The sequence below is a fragment of the Cavia porcellus genome, unplaced genomic scaffold, assembly GCF_034190915.1.
Source record: "Cavia porcellus strain 051 isolate PalLab524CR breed Dunkin Hartley unplaced genomic scaffold, mCavPor4.1 scaffold_9, whole genome shotgun sequence".
Lineage (NCBI taxonomy): Eukaryota > Metazoa > Chordata > Mammalia > Rodentia > Caviidae > Cavia > Cavia porcellus.
In genome coordinates this window covers 1,470,593-1,489,421 of record NW_026947492.1, presented here as the reverse complement: position 1 = coordinate 1,489,421, position 18,829 = coordinate 1,470,593, and the positions used below count along the sequence as shown (strand labels likewise).

General features: G+C 37.5%; 1 protein-coding gene across 1 annotated transcript in view; it reads right to left on the bottom strand.

Annotated features, from left to right (window-relative positions):
* Positions 1 to 771: 771 nt before the first annotated feature.
* The window catches only part of Ddx10 (DEAD-box helicase 10), a 258,076-nt gene continuing 240,018 nt past the window's right edge, over positions 772 to 18,829 (bottom strand). Inside the window, exon 18 of the mRNA XM_063255716.1 lies at positions 772 to 1,542. Coding sequence (XP_063111786.1) covers positions 1,365 to 1,542 — 178 coding nt within the window. The 3' untranslated portion in view covers positions 772 to 1,364. The remainder of the gene's footprint in view (positions 1,543 to 18,829) is intronic.

Below are 18,829 nucleotides of genomic sequence, written 5' to 3'. Positions count from 1 at the left end.
GTTGGTGCCATTCGTGAGGATACTAAATGTAAAAGAAGGAGACAAATAGGCTGAACTGAAAGTGTTTGGGACATCCAGGTCTAGAGACACCAGCACTCTTGCTCAGGTTCATGATGAGTTTACATCTATTACTGAGAATTATTTCTGTTTGTGCACGGGGTAGGGAAGGAGGGAAGGAACAGAGGTGTGAGAGAATGAGAAATCCATGTTTAAAACCGTAATTTCATACAAAGGTCCATATTTCTGCACCATATTCTTTCCCTCTGAAGAATCTTTCAATTATTTGTAGCAGATTTGTTTGTTGCTCATTATCAGGGGCTGGTTTGCATGAGGATCGATGACAGAGCACCTTGTAGAGCTACAAGTCTTCCTGTGTCCATGAGTTTAGTTTTAGTCCCACAATCCTCAGATTGAGAACTTTTGCATATTTCAGAAATGATTAGCAAATCTGCAGTACAAGTGAAATGATGTTTGACCAGGCTAATTTAAAAATATGAAAAAAAAGTCAGTTTCAGGAATTGGCGCTCTCTGTCTCTGTCTCTCTCTCTCTCTCTCTCTCTCTCTCTCTCTCTCTCTCTCTCTCTCTCTATCTCTATCTCTATCTCTCTATCTCTCTTGGTACCAGGGATCAAATTCATGACCTCATGCTTTGCCAGGCAGGTGCTTATGCTGCTGAGCTAAATCCTCAGGCCCTAGGCCACACATTTTAATCTCAGGAACCTACACATGAGGGTGCTTTTATATTACTGAATACAATGAACACATTAATACTTTATTTTTTGGGAAATACGTTTATTATTGATCATATCAATGAAAAAATACTTTTTTCCCAGGGCTGTCTCTTTGGAGATATAAAATGTACCTCAAAACTGTAATCCATTTTAAGAGTAACATCGAAACTTCTATATAGTAGGCAACAGCAATTTCCAATAACAAAACAAGGACTTCAGAACTCGCCGGTAAAGCAAAAGGAGCAAGGCCTGAAGATGCAGCTCTGTATTACGGTGCTTGCCAAGAATGTGCACGGCCGCAGATCCACGCCTCAGCTCCAAAAACAAAACAGGGAAGCACGTCCACAAGTACAAGGAATAGAAACTCACTGATAAAATCTAACACAGCACACACTGCATGATGGGGTTGGGAAACTGTAACCCATCCTGACTCTGAGTCTCCTCCATGATGGTGCAAAGTACGGCCTGGCAAAGGAGGCTCCGAGACGCGGCCGGCCCTGGCGGGAGCGTATAAACATCATCTGGAAGTGGAGCTCCGGGTACCTGAGCGCACCAGCATCAGCTGTTTATTTTAACTTCTTGACCACATCACGACACCCAGAACTATCACGGAGCAGACAGCAGCAGGCAGGGTTAGCTTTGACTTCTGAGCAGATGTAACACCAGTTCTTCATCCTCCGCTAAAGACAGGCCTGTGTCCAAAGGCTCCACGGTTTCCCACTTGGCCTTCTTTCTGTGGTGACCTGCTGGTCCCATGGCTTCTACTTCACTGTTGTTTCTTTTCTTCATCCCTGGTTTCTTCTTGGCGTCACTGGTGGGAACAAATCCAATTATTTACCTTATAAGTAAATAAACTTAGCAGTATGAAATCAAACATTTGAAACAGAACAAAACTGCAGGCAACAGACAGCTGGTGAAGCGATACTATTCAAGAAGAAGAGGAACCATAACATCAAGACATCTGTGTCACACACAGCTACCTACTCATCAGTGGAAGAGGACAGAGGGACTGTCACGCACCAGGAGGTCTGGTGTACTCACATACCATGCTATCCAAACTTGACAATAATTCTAGGTACGTTAGCTGCAGTTTAAAGATCCTGAGAGGCTCCTTAGGTACGCCTGGCTTCAGTTTACGCTTGTTCTGTCACATTAAACTACCTCTACTTAGCATTAGGCTAGCCGTTATGCAGCACTCTGCAAGGGTAACAGGTGAATGATAGGTACTTCTAATATCCATTGGATTGAATTGTGATAAGGAAAACATGGTATTACAGATTATAATATTACAGAGTATTTGAGAAACAAATAAGTTTCTTCCACTTCAAAATCTGTATTTAGGATACACGATTTTAAGAAGTGAACATTACTGAAGTATTTTGAACATAAATAAAACATAAACCATAAAAGTAAAGCTAATTTCTTTTTTTTTTTTGGTATTGAGGCTCAAACTCACAACTGCGCACTTGTAAGGTAGGCACTTATGCTGCTGAGCTAAATCCCAGCCTAAAGCTAATTTCTTTAAGCAGAGAAAATTATTTGATATATTAAAAAAAAAAAGAAGAAAAACAATATCTTCAAGCACTCTGAAGTAATATAATGTTCAAGATGACCCAAATAGAGGGCCCGTAGGAAGACAACAATTAAGACCTTCAGTAATCTTACTTCATAGATACAGAAAGCTAACAGCTTATATGAATGCATACAAAACTATCAGAACAAAAGCTAAGAAAATCAGCTGGCACGCTTTTTTTAAAAGTTGGTGTACTTTGAAAACACCTTATTATAATCAAAAGATATTTTTTGTAGGCTTAATGGTAATCACAAAGTGAAAATCTATGAGATAGACTCAGTAATAAGCAATGAATCAAAACACATTATCAGTGTTATTCACTCAACTCCCAAGGAAGATTATGACAACAATATACAAAAAAGTGCAGGAAAACCACAAAATGAGTTATACAATAGCTGTACTAAGACCTTACCTATTAAGAATGACTGAGCTGGTTAAATTTAATTATGAACTTGGTTAGCTTGGGAGCCATCTAAGAGAGCACTGTAACACACTGTTGGGCGTCTGGCTGGGTCATGGAGGTGTGACCCTCAGTAATGGGTACGGTCCCTGCCATCTTTCTTCCTGATCCTGTCTGGCTGCTGGGCCTCCTGGCTGCAGCATTCCACCACGCTGCTCCACTACACTGTTTCTGCACTGGAGTCAGCGGGACATGGACTGAACCCCTGGCAACCATTTGCAAAATTAAACCTATCCTCCTTTAAGTTGTGGGTATCAGGTATTGTGGTCAGCCATGGAAAAGTTGTATTTAATTCTACAATTAAAAGAAAATGCCTAATGGATAAAATAAGGTTCAACTACATGTTTTTTATAAGAAACTCACTTTTCTTTCTAGGATATGGACAGACAAAATGAAGAGATAAAATAAGATATTTCATGAAAATGGAAGAAGAAAGCAGAGTAACAATATGGCATGATTTGGACCTGGAAAATTTCAAAGAGTCCAATCACAAGTCATGAGATTGAATCAATAATCAAAAGCTCACCACTAAAGAAACGCCCAGGAATGGATGGCTCTACTGCTGAATTCTAAACATTAAAACAAGAACTAATATCAATTCTCCCTAAATTATTCTAAAAAGTGAAAGAGGAAGGATTTCTTCCTAACACATTATTCAAAGTCAGCATTACTGTGATGTTCAAAGCAGTAAGGACACTTGCAGACACCAAAAATTCTAAGTCAATATCCTTGATGAGCATAGGCACAACAATCCTTCTCAAGAAAATACTAGGAAACCAATTCCACCAGCACATTAAAAACATTATTCACTATGATCAGTTGAGGCAAATCCTAGGGGATGCCATGACTATTCAATACAGCACATGCAAATCAATCGACATGGTACACCAGATCAATAAAATGAAAAATAAAAACCATATGATCATCTCAGCTGATACAGAAGAGGACTTGGACAAAATTTAATATTCTTTCATGATAAATATGATGACCAAATTAGGCATACAAGAAATGTAGTTCAACATAATAAAAGACCATTTATAATAACTGAATAGCTAAGTTTGAATGGTTTCTTAAAAAAGACACATGCATGCTGATTCCCATGATTATTTGTTTGTTTGTTTGTTTGTTTGTTTGTTTGTTTGTTGGTGCCAGGGATTGAACTCATGATCTTGCCTTTGCCAGGCAGGCACTTGTGCCGCTGACCTAAATCCCTGGCCCTCACCATTTTTATTTAACATAGTGCTGAAAGTTCTAGCTAGAGAAACTAAGCATCAGAAAGGAATAAAGGTCATTCAAGTTAGAAAAGTCAAATTGACACTGTTTGGGCAATTACTTAATCTTTATATAAATACCAAAATTTCCATCAAAAAATTAGAATACTGTAAATACATTTAGCAAAGTTGCAGGTTGTAAAATCAACAAAATAATATCATTATACAACAATAGCAATTATCTGAAATAAAAATCAAAAAGCAATCCAATTTAGTATAGGTATTAAATAATATTTATATACAATGGTACTTCAGTTCATTAACTTCATCCTTTTCACAATTCTAGTTGTCACCTGAATTAGACAAGAACTGAACGGTCAGGTTCAATGTTAACCTTATTAGGAAATTTGATTCAGTTTTTGTCCGATTCAGTCCGTGACCAGAACTGTGTAAAGAATTAAGTTTGATGAGGTAACGCATATACTATATATAATATTTAACATATTATATATGAATTTAACCAAAGAGGTGAAAGATCACTACAATACAGATTATAAAGCATCTGTGAAAGAAATTGAAGAGGACATCAAAAAAGAAAGACATTCATGTTCGTGGATTGGAAAAATCAGTATTATTAAAATGCCCATTCTATCCAAAGCAACTTATATATTCAAGGCAATCCACACCAAAATATCAATGACATTCTTCACAGAACTAGAAAAAATTAAATTTATATAGAATCACACACACAAAAAAACACAACACAACACAACCCAACTCTGAATGGCCAAAGCTATTCTGAACAAACACAACAAAAAAGGAGACACGATCTACCTGACTTCACAAAGCTGTAGTGATCAAAAACGCATGGTATTTTGGCACAAAAACACACTGATGAATGAACAGAGGCTAGAAGTAACTCATACATCTATGCCAACTGATTTTCAACAGAGTTGTTAAGAATATACACTAAGAAAGGAAAGTCTTTTCAATAAATGCTGCTGGGAAAAATCTAAGTACACATCCAGAAGCATGAATCTAGAGTCTCACCTCTAACCAGGTACAAAAATTAACTCAAAATGAATTAAAGACTCAAATGTAAGACCTCAAGCTACAAAATTACTAAAAGAAAACACAGGGCAAATGCTCTGGGATATTGCAATGGCAAGAATTTATTGAACAAGATCCCAAAAGCAAGAAAACAAAAGTAAAAAATAGATAAATGGAATTAAACTAAAACATTGTTGCATGGCAAAGTCAACAGAGCACAGAGTCAACCTACAGAATAGGAGAGACATCTGTAATATTCCTGACAAGGGGCTGATAGCCAGAATGTATAAAGAATTAAAAAACTCAATAGCAAGTAATAGATAACCGCTTAAAGTAAGCAAGGTGTGGTAGCAGGCCCCGTCACCCCAGCACCCTGGAAGGCCGAGGAGGAAGATAACAGATTCGAGCCCAGTCTGGGTGATTCAGTGACTCAGAGAGACCCTGTGTCAAAATAAACTAAGGGTTGGGTATTTATCAGTGTGAACAGACTGGGTTAAATCCCCTCTACTTGACTCCCCTTTCAAAAAGGGCAACAGACCTAAACAAGCATTTCACACAAGAAGACATATGACCAACCAAAAGACACATTAAAAAAATCAGCATCAAAATCATCATGAAAATGAATGAAAATCAAAACCACAGTGATATACCACCCGTAGAACAACTGTTATCGGAAAAACTAAAATTAACAATTGATAGCAAGGAGAAAAAGGAATCCCTGCACAATGTTGATGAGAATTTAATTTAGCATTGTTATTAAGAAAAACAGTATGCAGTTTCCTCAAAAATTAAAACTAAAACCATCATATGATTCAGCAATCCCACTCACAGATGTAGACCCAAAGGAAATAAAATCAGTGCACAGAAGAGACATCGTTTGCCAGTTTTCATTGTACCACTGTTCCTAATGGTCAAGATATAGAAACAACCTACGCGTCCATCAACTGATTGAGAAAACAGAAGTCCATATACACAACAGTTATTCAGTCATAAAAAAGAAAAAAACTTGTCATGTGCAACAATGTGGATGGGGCTGGAAATCATTAAGTGAAGCCAAATAAGTCAGCTACAAAGTACCACACAATCTCACATACATGTCGAGTCTTAGAAAAGCTGCGAATAGAAAGGCAGAAAACAGAGGCAGAGACAGTGGGGAGGGAGGGGCAGTGAGGGCGGGCTGACCAGTGGGCAGTAAGTGACATCTGGAGAGAACACGGAACTGTAGGTACCACTACGTGGTATGCTGACTACAGAGCACAATTATGTTTCATTCATTTCAGAAAGCTAGAAGAAAGGATATTGAAAGTTTTCACCACAAAGAAAGGGTAAATGTTTGAGTGGATACATATGCTTCACTTGATTTAAACATTCATAGTTTATACATGTATCAAACACTGCTTGATACCTCAGTGATACACATAATTTCTATTTTTTTTATATATCATTTAAAAAGAAAAGATAATCTAACAGTGATTCAAGATTAAAACAAAATTTAAAAAAAACCCCACGGTAGCAGTGAGAGTAGCCGCTCTGCACCTGCTGGGGACCGTGTACGTGCTAAGAAACCACTCTCCTGCTCAGTTACATCCTCAGCCCGAAAGGAAGGCTGAGTGCTTCAAACAACATCTCCATGGTGGGGACCGAAAGCATTAGTTGTGAAAACAGCAGTGGCTTGGCATTAACATAGTCAGACCTCACAACAAACATTTTTGGGCCTCGATTTGATTTCTAAACACGGGGACTGTATAATTAGAATTACTGTGAGAAATGAAATAACATAAATAAAAGTATACTATGGCACTAACACATGTAGCTTACTTTTTTCCCTATCACCTACTTCCTTTCAAATAAATTCCATTGATTATATAATAATCAGTTAAAAACATCACAGAAGTATCACACTTTATCCAAGCATATGATGAACTTAAAAAGAGAATAAATTGCTCACTTCTGGATCCCGTGACTCTAACAACACAGCCTGGATATCAGGTGAATGTCTCTAACCAGCACACACACTTGGTATGAGCCTGAAGTGGAACTGTGGGTAATTCCTCCTCTATTCAGCACCTCACTGAAGGGCTCTGACTCAGCCATTCTTTTTCAACATGTGAGGCAAACAAGAGGCTGCGATGAGGTTATCACTGCATGTTAAAAGAACATCTAGCAGGGTGTGGTGGTGCACACCCATAATCCCAGCACTCAGGAGGCTGAGCAGGATGACTGCCTCAAGTCTGAGGCCAGCCTGGGCTACACAGTGAAGTTCAAGGCTAGACTGCACTACATAATGAGTTTAAGGCCAGCCAGAACAAAGACCTGGTCTTTAAAAATAAGCAAACAAAAACAACACATAAATAAATAAAAGTCTCACTTGGAGAGATGAGCATGACAGAATTACCTATGACAATGATTCAGCCGGCAAAACAATTAACAATCTCTTTAAAAACAAAGCACTGAGTTCTAATCTGCTTATGAATATGGGTAGCTCTGCACAAACTCTGTTGGGCTGCAGTGCCATGGTGTATTTGCTATGAGATAATGCTTTATGTATTTATTTGGCTGCCTGTATTTCAAGTGTATCTCAGAGCAGATCATCAGAAAAAGACTATTTTGTGGGCTTTACTAATATCCTATGCTAATGTGTTCATGCACACTATACTCCCTGCAGAAAATGGGTGGTTCAGATAATAAAAGGAAGATGGGACACATAGTCCAAATATTTTCATAATTAGCAGCTTTGCTGCTTTGAGGATTGGCTAAAATTGTAGCAAAAAGCATTTTATTCCACTTTACTACTTCCCAGCAAGTAAGTGGTAATCAGCATATTTAGTAATCTAACAGTAGGACAGGTATACCGTGGGTAATTCACCCAAATGGAAATTAAAATAATGAACCTAGCAAATAGCAAGCAGAAATCATCATGCTCTGGTCTTCCCATAAAGGATCTCCTTCAAACGGCCTGGCGCTAGAAGCTTCCATTTTACTCACGCACTGCTGAGATTAGGTAGAGGGGTTCTGATCCCCTGTCTAGCTGCTGTTCATCAGAAACTCACTAGATCCAACTAAGAAGTAGGATTTCACGGTCGGTATTGTTAATGTAGGTATTAGTGAACTCTAGTTTCTTGGATCTTGTTTTCTCTCTCTCTCTTTTTTTTTTTTTTTTTTTTTTTTGTCTTTTTCTTTTCTATCGGTACCAGGGATCGAACTCATGACTGCCTGCTTGCAAGGCAGGTGCTTATGCCGCTGAGCTAAACCCCCAGCCCCTTTGGATCTTATTTTCTACAAGACTGCGTCAGGCGGCGGGGGAATGATAGGCGATTGATGAGATCCTGCCTTAAAACAAAGGGTGTGGATGTGGTTCAATGTGGAGCCCTGAGTTCAATTCCTAGTACAACTGAAAAGAGAAAGAGGGAGAAGAGGGAGAAGAGGAAGAGGAAGGAAAGAGGACAGAGGAAGCAGTGGTGGGAGGGAGAAGAGGAAGGACTTGTTCGGCTGGGTGTTCCATGGCCGCATGTGATTAGCACAATTTACTAAACAGTGAAACATTTTGAAGACAGCTGGTCTGCTGAAAGAATGAAAATGCAGTTCAGATTGAAAATCAGATAACTGTGGGTTTTCTTTATAAAATAAGCTCACTCCAAGAACTGAAGGATGTGAGGTGACCCACCGTGTATCTGATAATTATGTAGTACCCTACAAGATACAACAGAGTATGTTAGTTACTTTTCTCATTGCTGGGACAAAATACTCCACACTCACAAGTTAAAGGAGGAAAGGTTTATCTTAGTTCAAAGTTTAGTTCAGTCCATAGTCATCTGGCTCCAAGGCAGGATGTCATGGGAGAGCGCCACAGTGGAGGAGAGACAGCCCATGGTTAGGCGGAAGGCAGCCAGCGGCAAGCCTCCCTATCGCTTTTATTCAATATGGATACAGCTTATTGGGTCTTAGACCCACATCCAGAGTGGGTCTTCTCATTATCCACACCCAGCAAGATGCTAAGTCAATCAGTAGACTAGACACTCTAGATCCAGCTCCCTCTGCAAAGCCCCCTTAAGAGCGCATGAGGCTTTGGGGGGACATCTAGCTACAAGCCACAATACACAGTTTTCAAGCCAGAGCTCCACGTTTTATCTTTTTAACAGTACTTTGTACAACATAAAGTACTAAATTCATTCCACATTTTTCTAGTGTATAAAGAAAATGTCAGAAAAAAACATAATTGCTCAACATTCAGAACATATGACAAACTCAGTGGTAGATAAAGCACATCTCAAAGGCAAGACTCAACTCAAAGCAAACTGTCCCTCTCCTGTTAAAACAAAAATCAAAGAATTCAAAGCTAGTAATTTTTCAATAATCCACACCTTAAAGAGACCTCATTAATAATATCTGATGCCATTAAAAGAACTGATCATACAACAAAAGTACAAAGAAAAATGTTTAACACATAATCTGAACTGACAATGACAGAGAAAATCAAAGCTTTGGAAATTCAGTGAAAGCAGCTCTCTAAAAGCTTGTCCCAGTCCTCAAAGCAAACATCTGATCCAATTATTCACTGCTAATAATTCAGGGGAACCGGTAACACTGGAAAATTCAGTTTTATAATCTTTACTAACAAATGATTTTAGGTAGACTCGACTTTCTTATTTTCTAAATTTCCTGACCCTCAAGCCTAAAATTCTCTTAGAAATTGAACTGACTTTTCAACACCTGATTTTCTGGTTTCACGTTTTTCAGTCTTTTAGATAGGGTTTCACTCTGTACTTCAAGCCGGCTTTGGACTCATAATCCTGTCTCATCAGTCTCTAGAACGGTGCGTTTATGAATGTTCCACCATAAATAGCTTCAACATTTTAATTTTTCAGACATTTGTAGTTATCTAGTATCTCACAATAAGAATGTGTCTGTGTTAAATTCATGAGCAATAAAAAAACCAGGAGGAAACATTTGAGTCTGGCTCTCGGGTGAGCCTTCTCCTTGTGCCCCACTATAACTGCATCACCTTCCAGCCTGGCTTTATTTTCTTTTCAAGGCCCATTTCAGTTCCTCATTTTTCATGAAAGGCCTAACATGCCTATTAAAGAGGATCTCTTTCCTCTAAATTTACATAGCTTGAATTGCTTATTAGCCATCTTGCATGTAGCATTCCTATTTCTTGATACTAACACGGTTTTTCTTATGAGTATACATCCCGAACACTACTTCACAGCAGATTCCTGGGTGGGCATATGAATCAGCACAGCCCTTCTGGGGGACAATCTGGCAGCACCTTGCATGGCGAGCAGTTTTTCTTCAGGAAATTTTCCCCCAAGGAAGTAATAATTAGGGATATATGTAAAGATATAATAACAAAGATATTTAAGAGAAAGCTATTTATAATTTCAGAAAATTGGCAACTCCAAATCCACTTACAAAGGGTTATTATAAGATTAGGAATAAGACATTATGTAGCTACTAAACACTAGTGCAGCAGTTTTTTAGACACTAAAAAGTTATAAAACCAATACAGAATAAGAAGTCTACTTATTATTTTTGGAACAGTTTGTATGTTTAGAGAAAAACTGCTTTTGAAATTATTCTTTTTCCTAATATAATTATATTCTGGCTTTTTTGTAGCCGTTCTATATTACTCTTTGCAACTAAATTTAATTAGAAGTTCTGGGAAGCTGGGAATACGTTAATTATTCTTTGCAATTTCTACACACTTCAGAAACATACAGAGTAAGTGTGCTACTTAAGTTTTCTTTCTATTGTTGATCTGATTTCTTACTTAGGATCCTTCAATTCAAAGAAACATGAGGGAAAGGTAAAATCTGTGAAGGTACGGTAAGTAGGGATATGTGCATTGTGAGTTGTTTCAGCAAAGGCAGGGAGAAGAGGAGAACAAAGGGAAGGGAGGGAAGGAAGAACCTGCTGTCCAGAGCACCCTTTCGGGGTGGTACATGGGATCTGTAGCCTCAAACTAAGCAGTCTCAGGAATGTGCCACGCTTTCGACGTGACAACAGTCTATAACTTGCATGTGTTATGTTTCTCCAATAAAAACTCTTTGCTTGGGGAGGCACTACTTTGGAAATCACCTCCGGGCTGTTCCTATAGCCTAGCTATCACGAGCTGCACTGCTATAAATATAGGTACGTATGTATCTCTACAGTATGAAGTCCTGTCCATCAACAGATGAATGGATAAAGAAAATGTGTTATATACAATATATACAATATTATTCAACCATAGAGATGAATGAAGTTATGTCATTTGCAGCACAATGGGAAGAACCTGAGGCCATAATTTTATGTAAAATACCTAGAAAGCCAGGTAGCAAACGGTTCCTGTTCTATAAGTTAAAGATTTAAATAAAGCAAGAGGAGAAAAAAAGACAGGAGGACTGCAAGTCTGCGTTCAGCCTAAGCAAAAGTCAAGGAGACTGTCAAAATTTATAAAGGGATGGTGCAGGTGAGAATGCAAAGACCCTAGGTTCAAACCTAAGGGCTGTGCAAAGGCAGACTTTGTGGAGACAGGCAGGGTGGGGTGGGAATAAGGCAGTCAAAAATAGTATGATGGATACAGGTGGCAGCTCCCCAGCAGGATTATCTCTAGGGCACTTCTCGTTTGTTTTAGGTAATATATCTTTCTTTACTTTTTCATCTCCAGATTGTGCTTATCAGCTTTTGCACTCACCATGAGGTGACACCGTGGTGTCTGGTTTCACCCTGACCTTCCATACTGGCTGTTAAAAAGTATCTGCATAGTCCATTCTGCATAATCCACTCTGACAAACAGGGTCAGACAGAATGATCCCTAACTAAAACCACACTCTCATCTTTACAAAACCACTGATTCATTTTAACCCAGTATACAAGTAGACTTTTACTTCTATCATATTTCTTTTTCTTGCAAACATTTCATTAACTTCAAGAAATCCAAGACACAGTGAAAATTAATACATTAATAGCAAAGGAAAATAATACTGTAAAGAAGTACCTAATAATCTCAGACTCAGGATGAGAAATGAGGCAATATTTTCAGCATTATAAAAACAACGTAATTTGGCATTTCTTTCTTAGTTCTTTTGGTTGTTATTTTTCATTTCCTTCTTTTTCTTTTTACCTTGGCATTTCAATTCAAAAATGAGTAATTGTGATCTTTGCAACAATATAAAACTCACGAGTGAAGTATTAAGTCTCTTTTGATCAAATTTCAGTCAGGCTCTTTGAGGCCTCTTTGTGACTGGCTGCTGCCATTAGTCCAGAGGCTCCACCACTTTGGCTAATTTTAGTAAGAATCCCACTTAGCTGCTTTATCAAAGATCTCCTCTTGGTATCTAAACAAAGTTCCCATCTCTCACTTTTGATCTTTGCACCTGGCCTGCTTTTAGCAATAATCTTACCAAGTCCCGTTAGCTATGAGTCCCATACTCCTGACGGTCTGTTCTCCTAGTGACTCTCCACCCATGACCCTCACTCTGTTCTTTGGCTACAGACTCCTCCACTGGTCTTTGCTATATTAGGAGCTGAGGCCCATCTCTTTTTTCTACTGCAAAACTCCATTCTTGCAGTCCCCTTTGGATAAAGTCTGACTTACCAATCTTCAACAAGTGTTGTAAATAATTTTTTAACAGCATGCACAACAGTCAATATATTGCTACAACTCCAAGGCAAAGTATCAGATATATTCTTTTGTAGCAGAAGTGGAAATACGTTGTTCTCCCCTCAATACACTGAACTTTAGACTTAGAGTGGATTCACTATCAGCAGATAAATATCTAAACAAATAAAATTTTATTCATACACACACACACACACACACACCTATCTCATCATATATAAAAAATACCTCCAAGAAAATAAAACTCAAGTGGATAGAGAATATATGACATTCCTAGCTGCTATAAATGAGCCAAGTCCCGGCCCTTGAGATTTACACACTGAGTGCTTAGAGAATGTAGAAACTGTCATATTTATTGTGTGATCGATGATAAGATGAAAAACAGTAGCGGATGCTAAAAGGCAACACAGGTTCTACAAATATATGAAGCTTTCAACAAGTCAGTCTCTCCACTTCCCTCTCCTTCTCCCCCTCTGTCAGAACATGGCCTTGCTAAGTATTCAAACTGGTCTTTAACCCACTATGTAGGACAGCCGGGTCTCACATTTGTGGCAATTCTTTTGCCTTGGCCTCCCACCTGCTGGGAGGGTCAACTTTAAAAAGAAGGAGGTTATTGCTAAGGATTTATATTGTTGCTAAGGATTTGCTGAGCAAATCACATCTCATGGGCCAAATTTTGAGCAAATATCAAATTTTATGGGAGCACAGTCACACCCGTCGATATGGTCTATACTGCAATGGCAGAGCCGAGACCCCTCAAAGTGTAAACCATTTATTATCTTTTTTATAGAAAAAAAGGATGACTTTCATGAGAAGAAAGTCTATTGAACTAATGGTTTTCATTGGATCACTGTAATTAATTCCTACCAAACTTCCCTCTTTTTTCTTTTAGGAGGTCACTGGACTGGTAAAACAGAAAAAGGTACAGAAACTTCAGCAAGACGTATCACACACAATAACTTTCTGGAGACAAGTCAGACATGGGATCTAAATCCTAGAAAAATTAGGAGAGCTCATGCTGGGAAATTAAGAAGGATCTTCAGTTTTCTAAAGATGTATTACTTAAGGTATCTTGTAGCATCTGGTTCATCATGTTTGGGTCATTGTAACCTTCAAACTCCCCAAGTCTAAGTATATCTAAAGATGTAACCATGAAAACTTTAATTTTAACATATAGTGCACATATAATGTGAGATGTAACTCTTCCTCCATCGCTGTTTAATGTTAAAATGGTGCTTTTGATGTGCTATAGGGTTTGGATTTTTGCACATGGATATCCAGTTGCTTGTAACAGTGTATTTGTTGAGGGTACAATCCTTTCTCCGCTTAATTGCTTTTGCATCTTTGATAAAAATTAATTGTCTTGTTACGTGGGTTTCTATTCTGGGACTTTGTATTGTTACTTAGGTGGTTTATCCATCTTAATATCAATGCCGTTTTGTCATGATTGTTGTCATGATTGTGATAAGTTGTGGGACTGGGGAGAGTTGGAGTTCTAGTTTTGTTCCCTTATCAAAGTTGTTTGGACTATTCCGAGTCTTTTCTGTTTTTACAGAAATATAAGAATCAATTTTTTTTTTTTTTTTTTTGGTATCAGGGATTGAACTCATGACCTCATGCTTGCCAAATGTTAAGCATTATGAAAAATGATTCTGATAGTTTGACAAGGGATTGTGTTAAATCTTTATTATTTTCCTCTATTTGTTTTTATTTTTATTCTTTCATTTTTAATTTCTCAAGGAAAGATATGAAGATATTTCATAACTTTCTTTTCTAATAAATGTATTTGTTCTTTAAAAAATGGTTCTTTTACTTAACAATAATTCAATTATTGTTACTGAATTTATCTTTACAAAATTCTAATACAGAGAAAAATAAAGAGGCTTTGGAGTCAGTCAGACCTGAGCTGGCAGCTAACAACCGCCTGAAACTTGGGAATACACCTTAACTTCAAGGAATGTGTTTCCCAATTTGTTTTTTTTTGTTGTTGTTGCTGTTGTTGTTTCCTAATTTGTACATGGCAATTAACACTTACCTCATGAAAAGGTGAAATAAGTGATATATAATCTATAACAGTATAAGTGGTTTTAAAGTAACATTTCCAACTCCCTAGGATGGCAAAGATCCTGCTTTATTCTGTTATCTGGACTGGCCTTTATCACATATAACAGTGTTTTTGGATCATTGAACACAGCTGTTTGCAGTCTCTCCGTTTGAATGTCTACTTTGTATTCTTTGATACTGTGATTTGAGCAACTATTTCCAAGATGATATTATGTAATCTATTAACAGGTGATTTCTTACTGTTATGTTTTTTTTTTTTGTAGTTATGTATTATGTGTAACCTTACACTGCTTTGTTCTGTGTTTTGCCATATTTGACTTTATTCTCTCCCCCCCAAGAGAGTAATGAGAACTGAGGAGTAATAAAATCCAAAATGTATAAATTTTGTTATAAAAAAGAAAGGGAGGGGAAAAAAAAAAAGAGCTCTAACGGATATAACAACAAGTGTGTTTAGGGATGTTAAATAGCTGACTATATTAATGTTTTTGGATCATTGAACACAGCTGTTTGCAGTCTCTCCGTTTGAATGTCTACTTTGTATTCTTTGATACTGTGATTTGAGCAACTATTTCCAAGATGATATTATGTAATCTATTAACAGGTGATTTCTTACTGTTATGTTTTTTTTTTGTAGTTACGTATTATGTGTAACCTTACACTGCTTTGTTCTGTTTTGTGTTTTTCTCTTTTTCCTCTTAAATTAAAAAAAAAAAAAAAAAAAAAAAAAAAAAAAAAAAAACAGTGACTCTAAACCTTTTAGAGCTTTCAATGATAACTAACAGCCTGCTGTGTGACACATGTCATAGGTTCGGCACCACTGTCATTTAAGGTAAAAATGTTTGTAGTTAAATATTTTGAGGAGAACAAAATATAAGACAAAGTTAAGACTAGCACTCTAAAACTTTACATAAACCAAGACACAAAATGTATGTACATAAATAAAATCCTTTTAAATCACTGAGGTTCTTGGGCCAGAGGAATAACAAGACTAAAGCTATGAATCCTAACCACCATACCTCAGGTTTTAGTTGCTAAGCCAATATCTCAGGAATGTGGAATGACAAATGGACAGAACTCCTAATGATCTGGGACTAGGAGGGAATAGCCAAGTTAGGACTCTGGTAGGATAAGAGTATTGGACAGAAATCTGGGAGAGAAGAGATAACCAGGCTGAAGGTCCTAGGAAGTGATAACCTCCGATACTATAATTAAAATAATATATATTATTACTAGCCTTAACTCAGATAAAAAAAAGCTAGCTTTGAGAGATTGAATAATAATTCACACAAAAACAGCCCTATTCATAAGGACTGAGTATGCTAAAATAGAATTTTATATGTGACACAATACAATTTTAACCAATATAAAACCAAAATCTGAGAAAGTAAGCCATGTTATCATTATGGTCGATTGTATTTGAAAATCAATACAAATACAAATTTGAAAAGAAAGCTGATTTAAAACTAAAAATAATTTTATATAATGATTAAACACTAACAATGTAAGATGCTGGAGGACTGTGGTTCAAGGAGAACCCTCACTCCTTCCCAGTGGAGAAGCAAAAGCAGTACAGTTTGATTAGTTTGTTACAAAACCATATGCAGCTCAGTTTATGAACTTAATTTGTTTTAGGATTTGGGGGAAGATAGCTGAATTTGCGTTTGTGTTGGGAAATGGTAATAGTCATATCTATTACCCAATGCAGGGTTTGCAACTGGAAGTGAAATTTTGTTGAACGCATTTTTGTTTGCAAACTGAGTTGCCTGCAAGCAGAAGCACTTTTGAACCAAGGTATCACTACAGTCTTACCATGTGATACAGCAATCACGCCCCATTGATATTTGTCTTACTTTTCTCTCATTGCTGAGACAAAATACTTCCCCTAGACCAAAAGTTAAAGGGAGAAAGGTTTATTTAGCTCACATTTTGTAGAGGTTTCAGACCATAATTGTCTGGCTCCAAGGCAGTGTGGCATGGCAAACAGGCATTGCAGAGGAGAAACCGTTCACAGTGTGCAGAAGACAGCAAAGCAAGCAAGCAAGAAGACAAGCCTGTTTCTGTCCCTTCTCCTGTACCAGGCTATCAGGAGTAGGGTATTGATTAAGGTATCTAATAGCATCTGGTTCATCATGTTTGGATCTTATTTAATCTTCAAACTCCCCAAGTCTATCTAAAGATGTAAACATGAAAACTTTAACATATAGTGCACATATAATGTGAGATGCATGTCTTCCTCCATCGCTGTTTAATGTTAAAATGGTGCTTTTGATGTGCTATAAGGCTTAGGTTTTACACGTGGATATCCAGTTGCTTGTAACAGTGTATTTATTGAGGGTACAATCCTTTCTCCACTTAATTGCTTTTGCATCTTGGATCAAAATCAATTGTCAATTACGTAGGTTTGTATTCTGGAACTTTGTATTGTTACTTTGGTGGTTTGTCTATCTTGATATTAATGCCGTTTTGTCATGATTGGTGTAACTTTATGATAAGCTGTGGGACTGGGGAGGGTTGGAGCTCTAATTTTGTTCCTTTATCAAAGTTGTTTAGACTATTCCAAGTCTTTTCTATTTTTACAGAAATGTAAAAATCAAAATGTTGATCTTTTTTTTTTTTTTTTGGTACCAGTCCTTAATCCTAGCATTGTATCATGAGTCAATGACACACACTAGGTTAAGCCACCTCCAAAAAAGCCCCACCTGTGACCACATGAGGCTTTGGAGGGACATCTAGACACAAGGTACAACACCATTTATGTAAAGGAGCTATAAAATCACAACACACACACACACACACACGAATATTTACAGCAGCTTTAATCATAACTATCAAAACTTGGAAGCAACAAAGATATCTTTCAATAGACGAAAGGATAAACAAATTCTGATATTCATACAATAGAATGTTATTCAGTGACAAAAAGAAATGAACTATCAAGTCATGAAATGATATGGAAAAACCTTGACAGCGTACTGTTACGTGAAAGAAGCTAATCTGAAAAGGTTACATACTTTATGATTCCAACTACTTAACAGTATAGAAAGGGTAAAAAGTGGATATAGGAAAAAAATGGAGGGAAGTATGAACAGGTAGAGCATTAGAGATGTTATGAGCTATGAAACTATTCTGTATTGTACTGAATTGGTGGACACTGGTTATCCACTTGTCCAAACCCATAGTTTATTACAATACTGAGTCAATATTAATGTAAACTATAGACTTTAGTTACTAATATATCAACATGGGCTCATCAATTGTAAAAACTATGCCACCTAACACAAGATGTCAGTAAAGGGGGAGTGTGGGGTGGTGAAGAGGACTACGGAAACTCTGTGTCTTATCCCCAGAGAACTACATGGTACTTTAGTACACAGCCTGAACTCCTTCCCAGTCTTCCTTGAGACCTTGAGAGCACCTCAGCTTCCCTTCTTTGTCCCCACTGCCCCATGCTGACACACTTCTTTCCAATGGGGTAGCACTATGCACTAGCATAACTGCTATTTCTGACTGCCATCACCTTCCACAAAGCCAGGACCACAGGACAGACACAAGGGTGAAGGAATGAGGAGGCGAAAAGCAGCCAAGCATCTGCTCTAGCAGGAAGGGACACGAACATATCGTGATTGTGCATAAAATTAAATTTTTAACAACTGTCTAAGCCATTCACAGTTAGAATACTAGGATCAATCATTCTATCCTTAATTAAAGGGAAGGCTTTTAATAATTTTTCAGATCTTGCCTCAGATAGAGTTTTCTTAACTACCTCATAAAATTGAGCTCCCTACAGTAACTGATTTCAAGGCCTTCATAACCACTTCCTTTCTACTTTATTTCTTTATGGTCCGCCTACCTCCCTGCAATGCAAGCTTTATGAGGGCTGAAATCCAGGATCTCTTTTTGTTGGTGCAAAATAAATATACTAAGTGGAAACAGTGTACTAAACACGTGCATAATGGAATACTAAAGAACTGCCAGGTAAGGACATTCCCCATAGTTCAATTTCCAAATAAGTGGACCATTGACTTACAAAATGAATTTGTTCCTGAGGGATGGCTGTAACTCACATTGTCGACTGAGGGCTCAGCTCCTCTACATAGTCCTTAAAGTTTCTCTCCTGTATACAGAAAGAACTCAGGG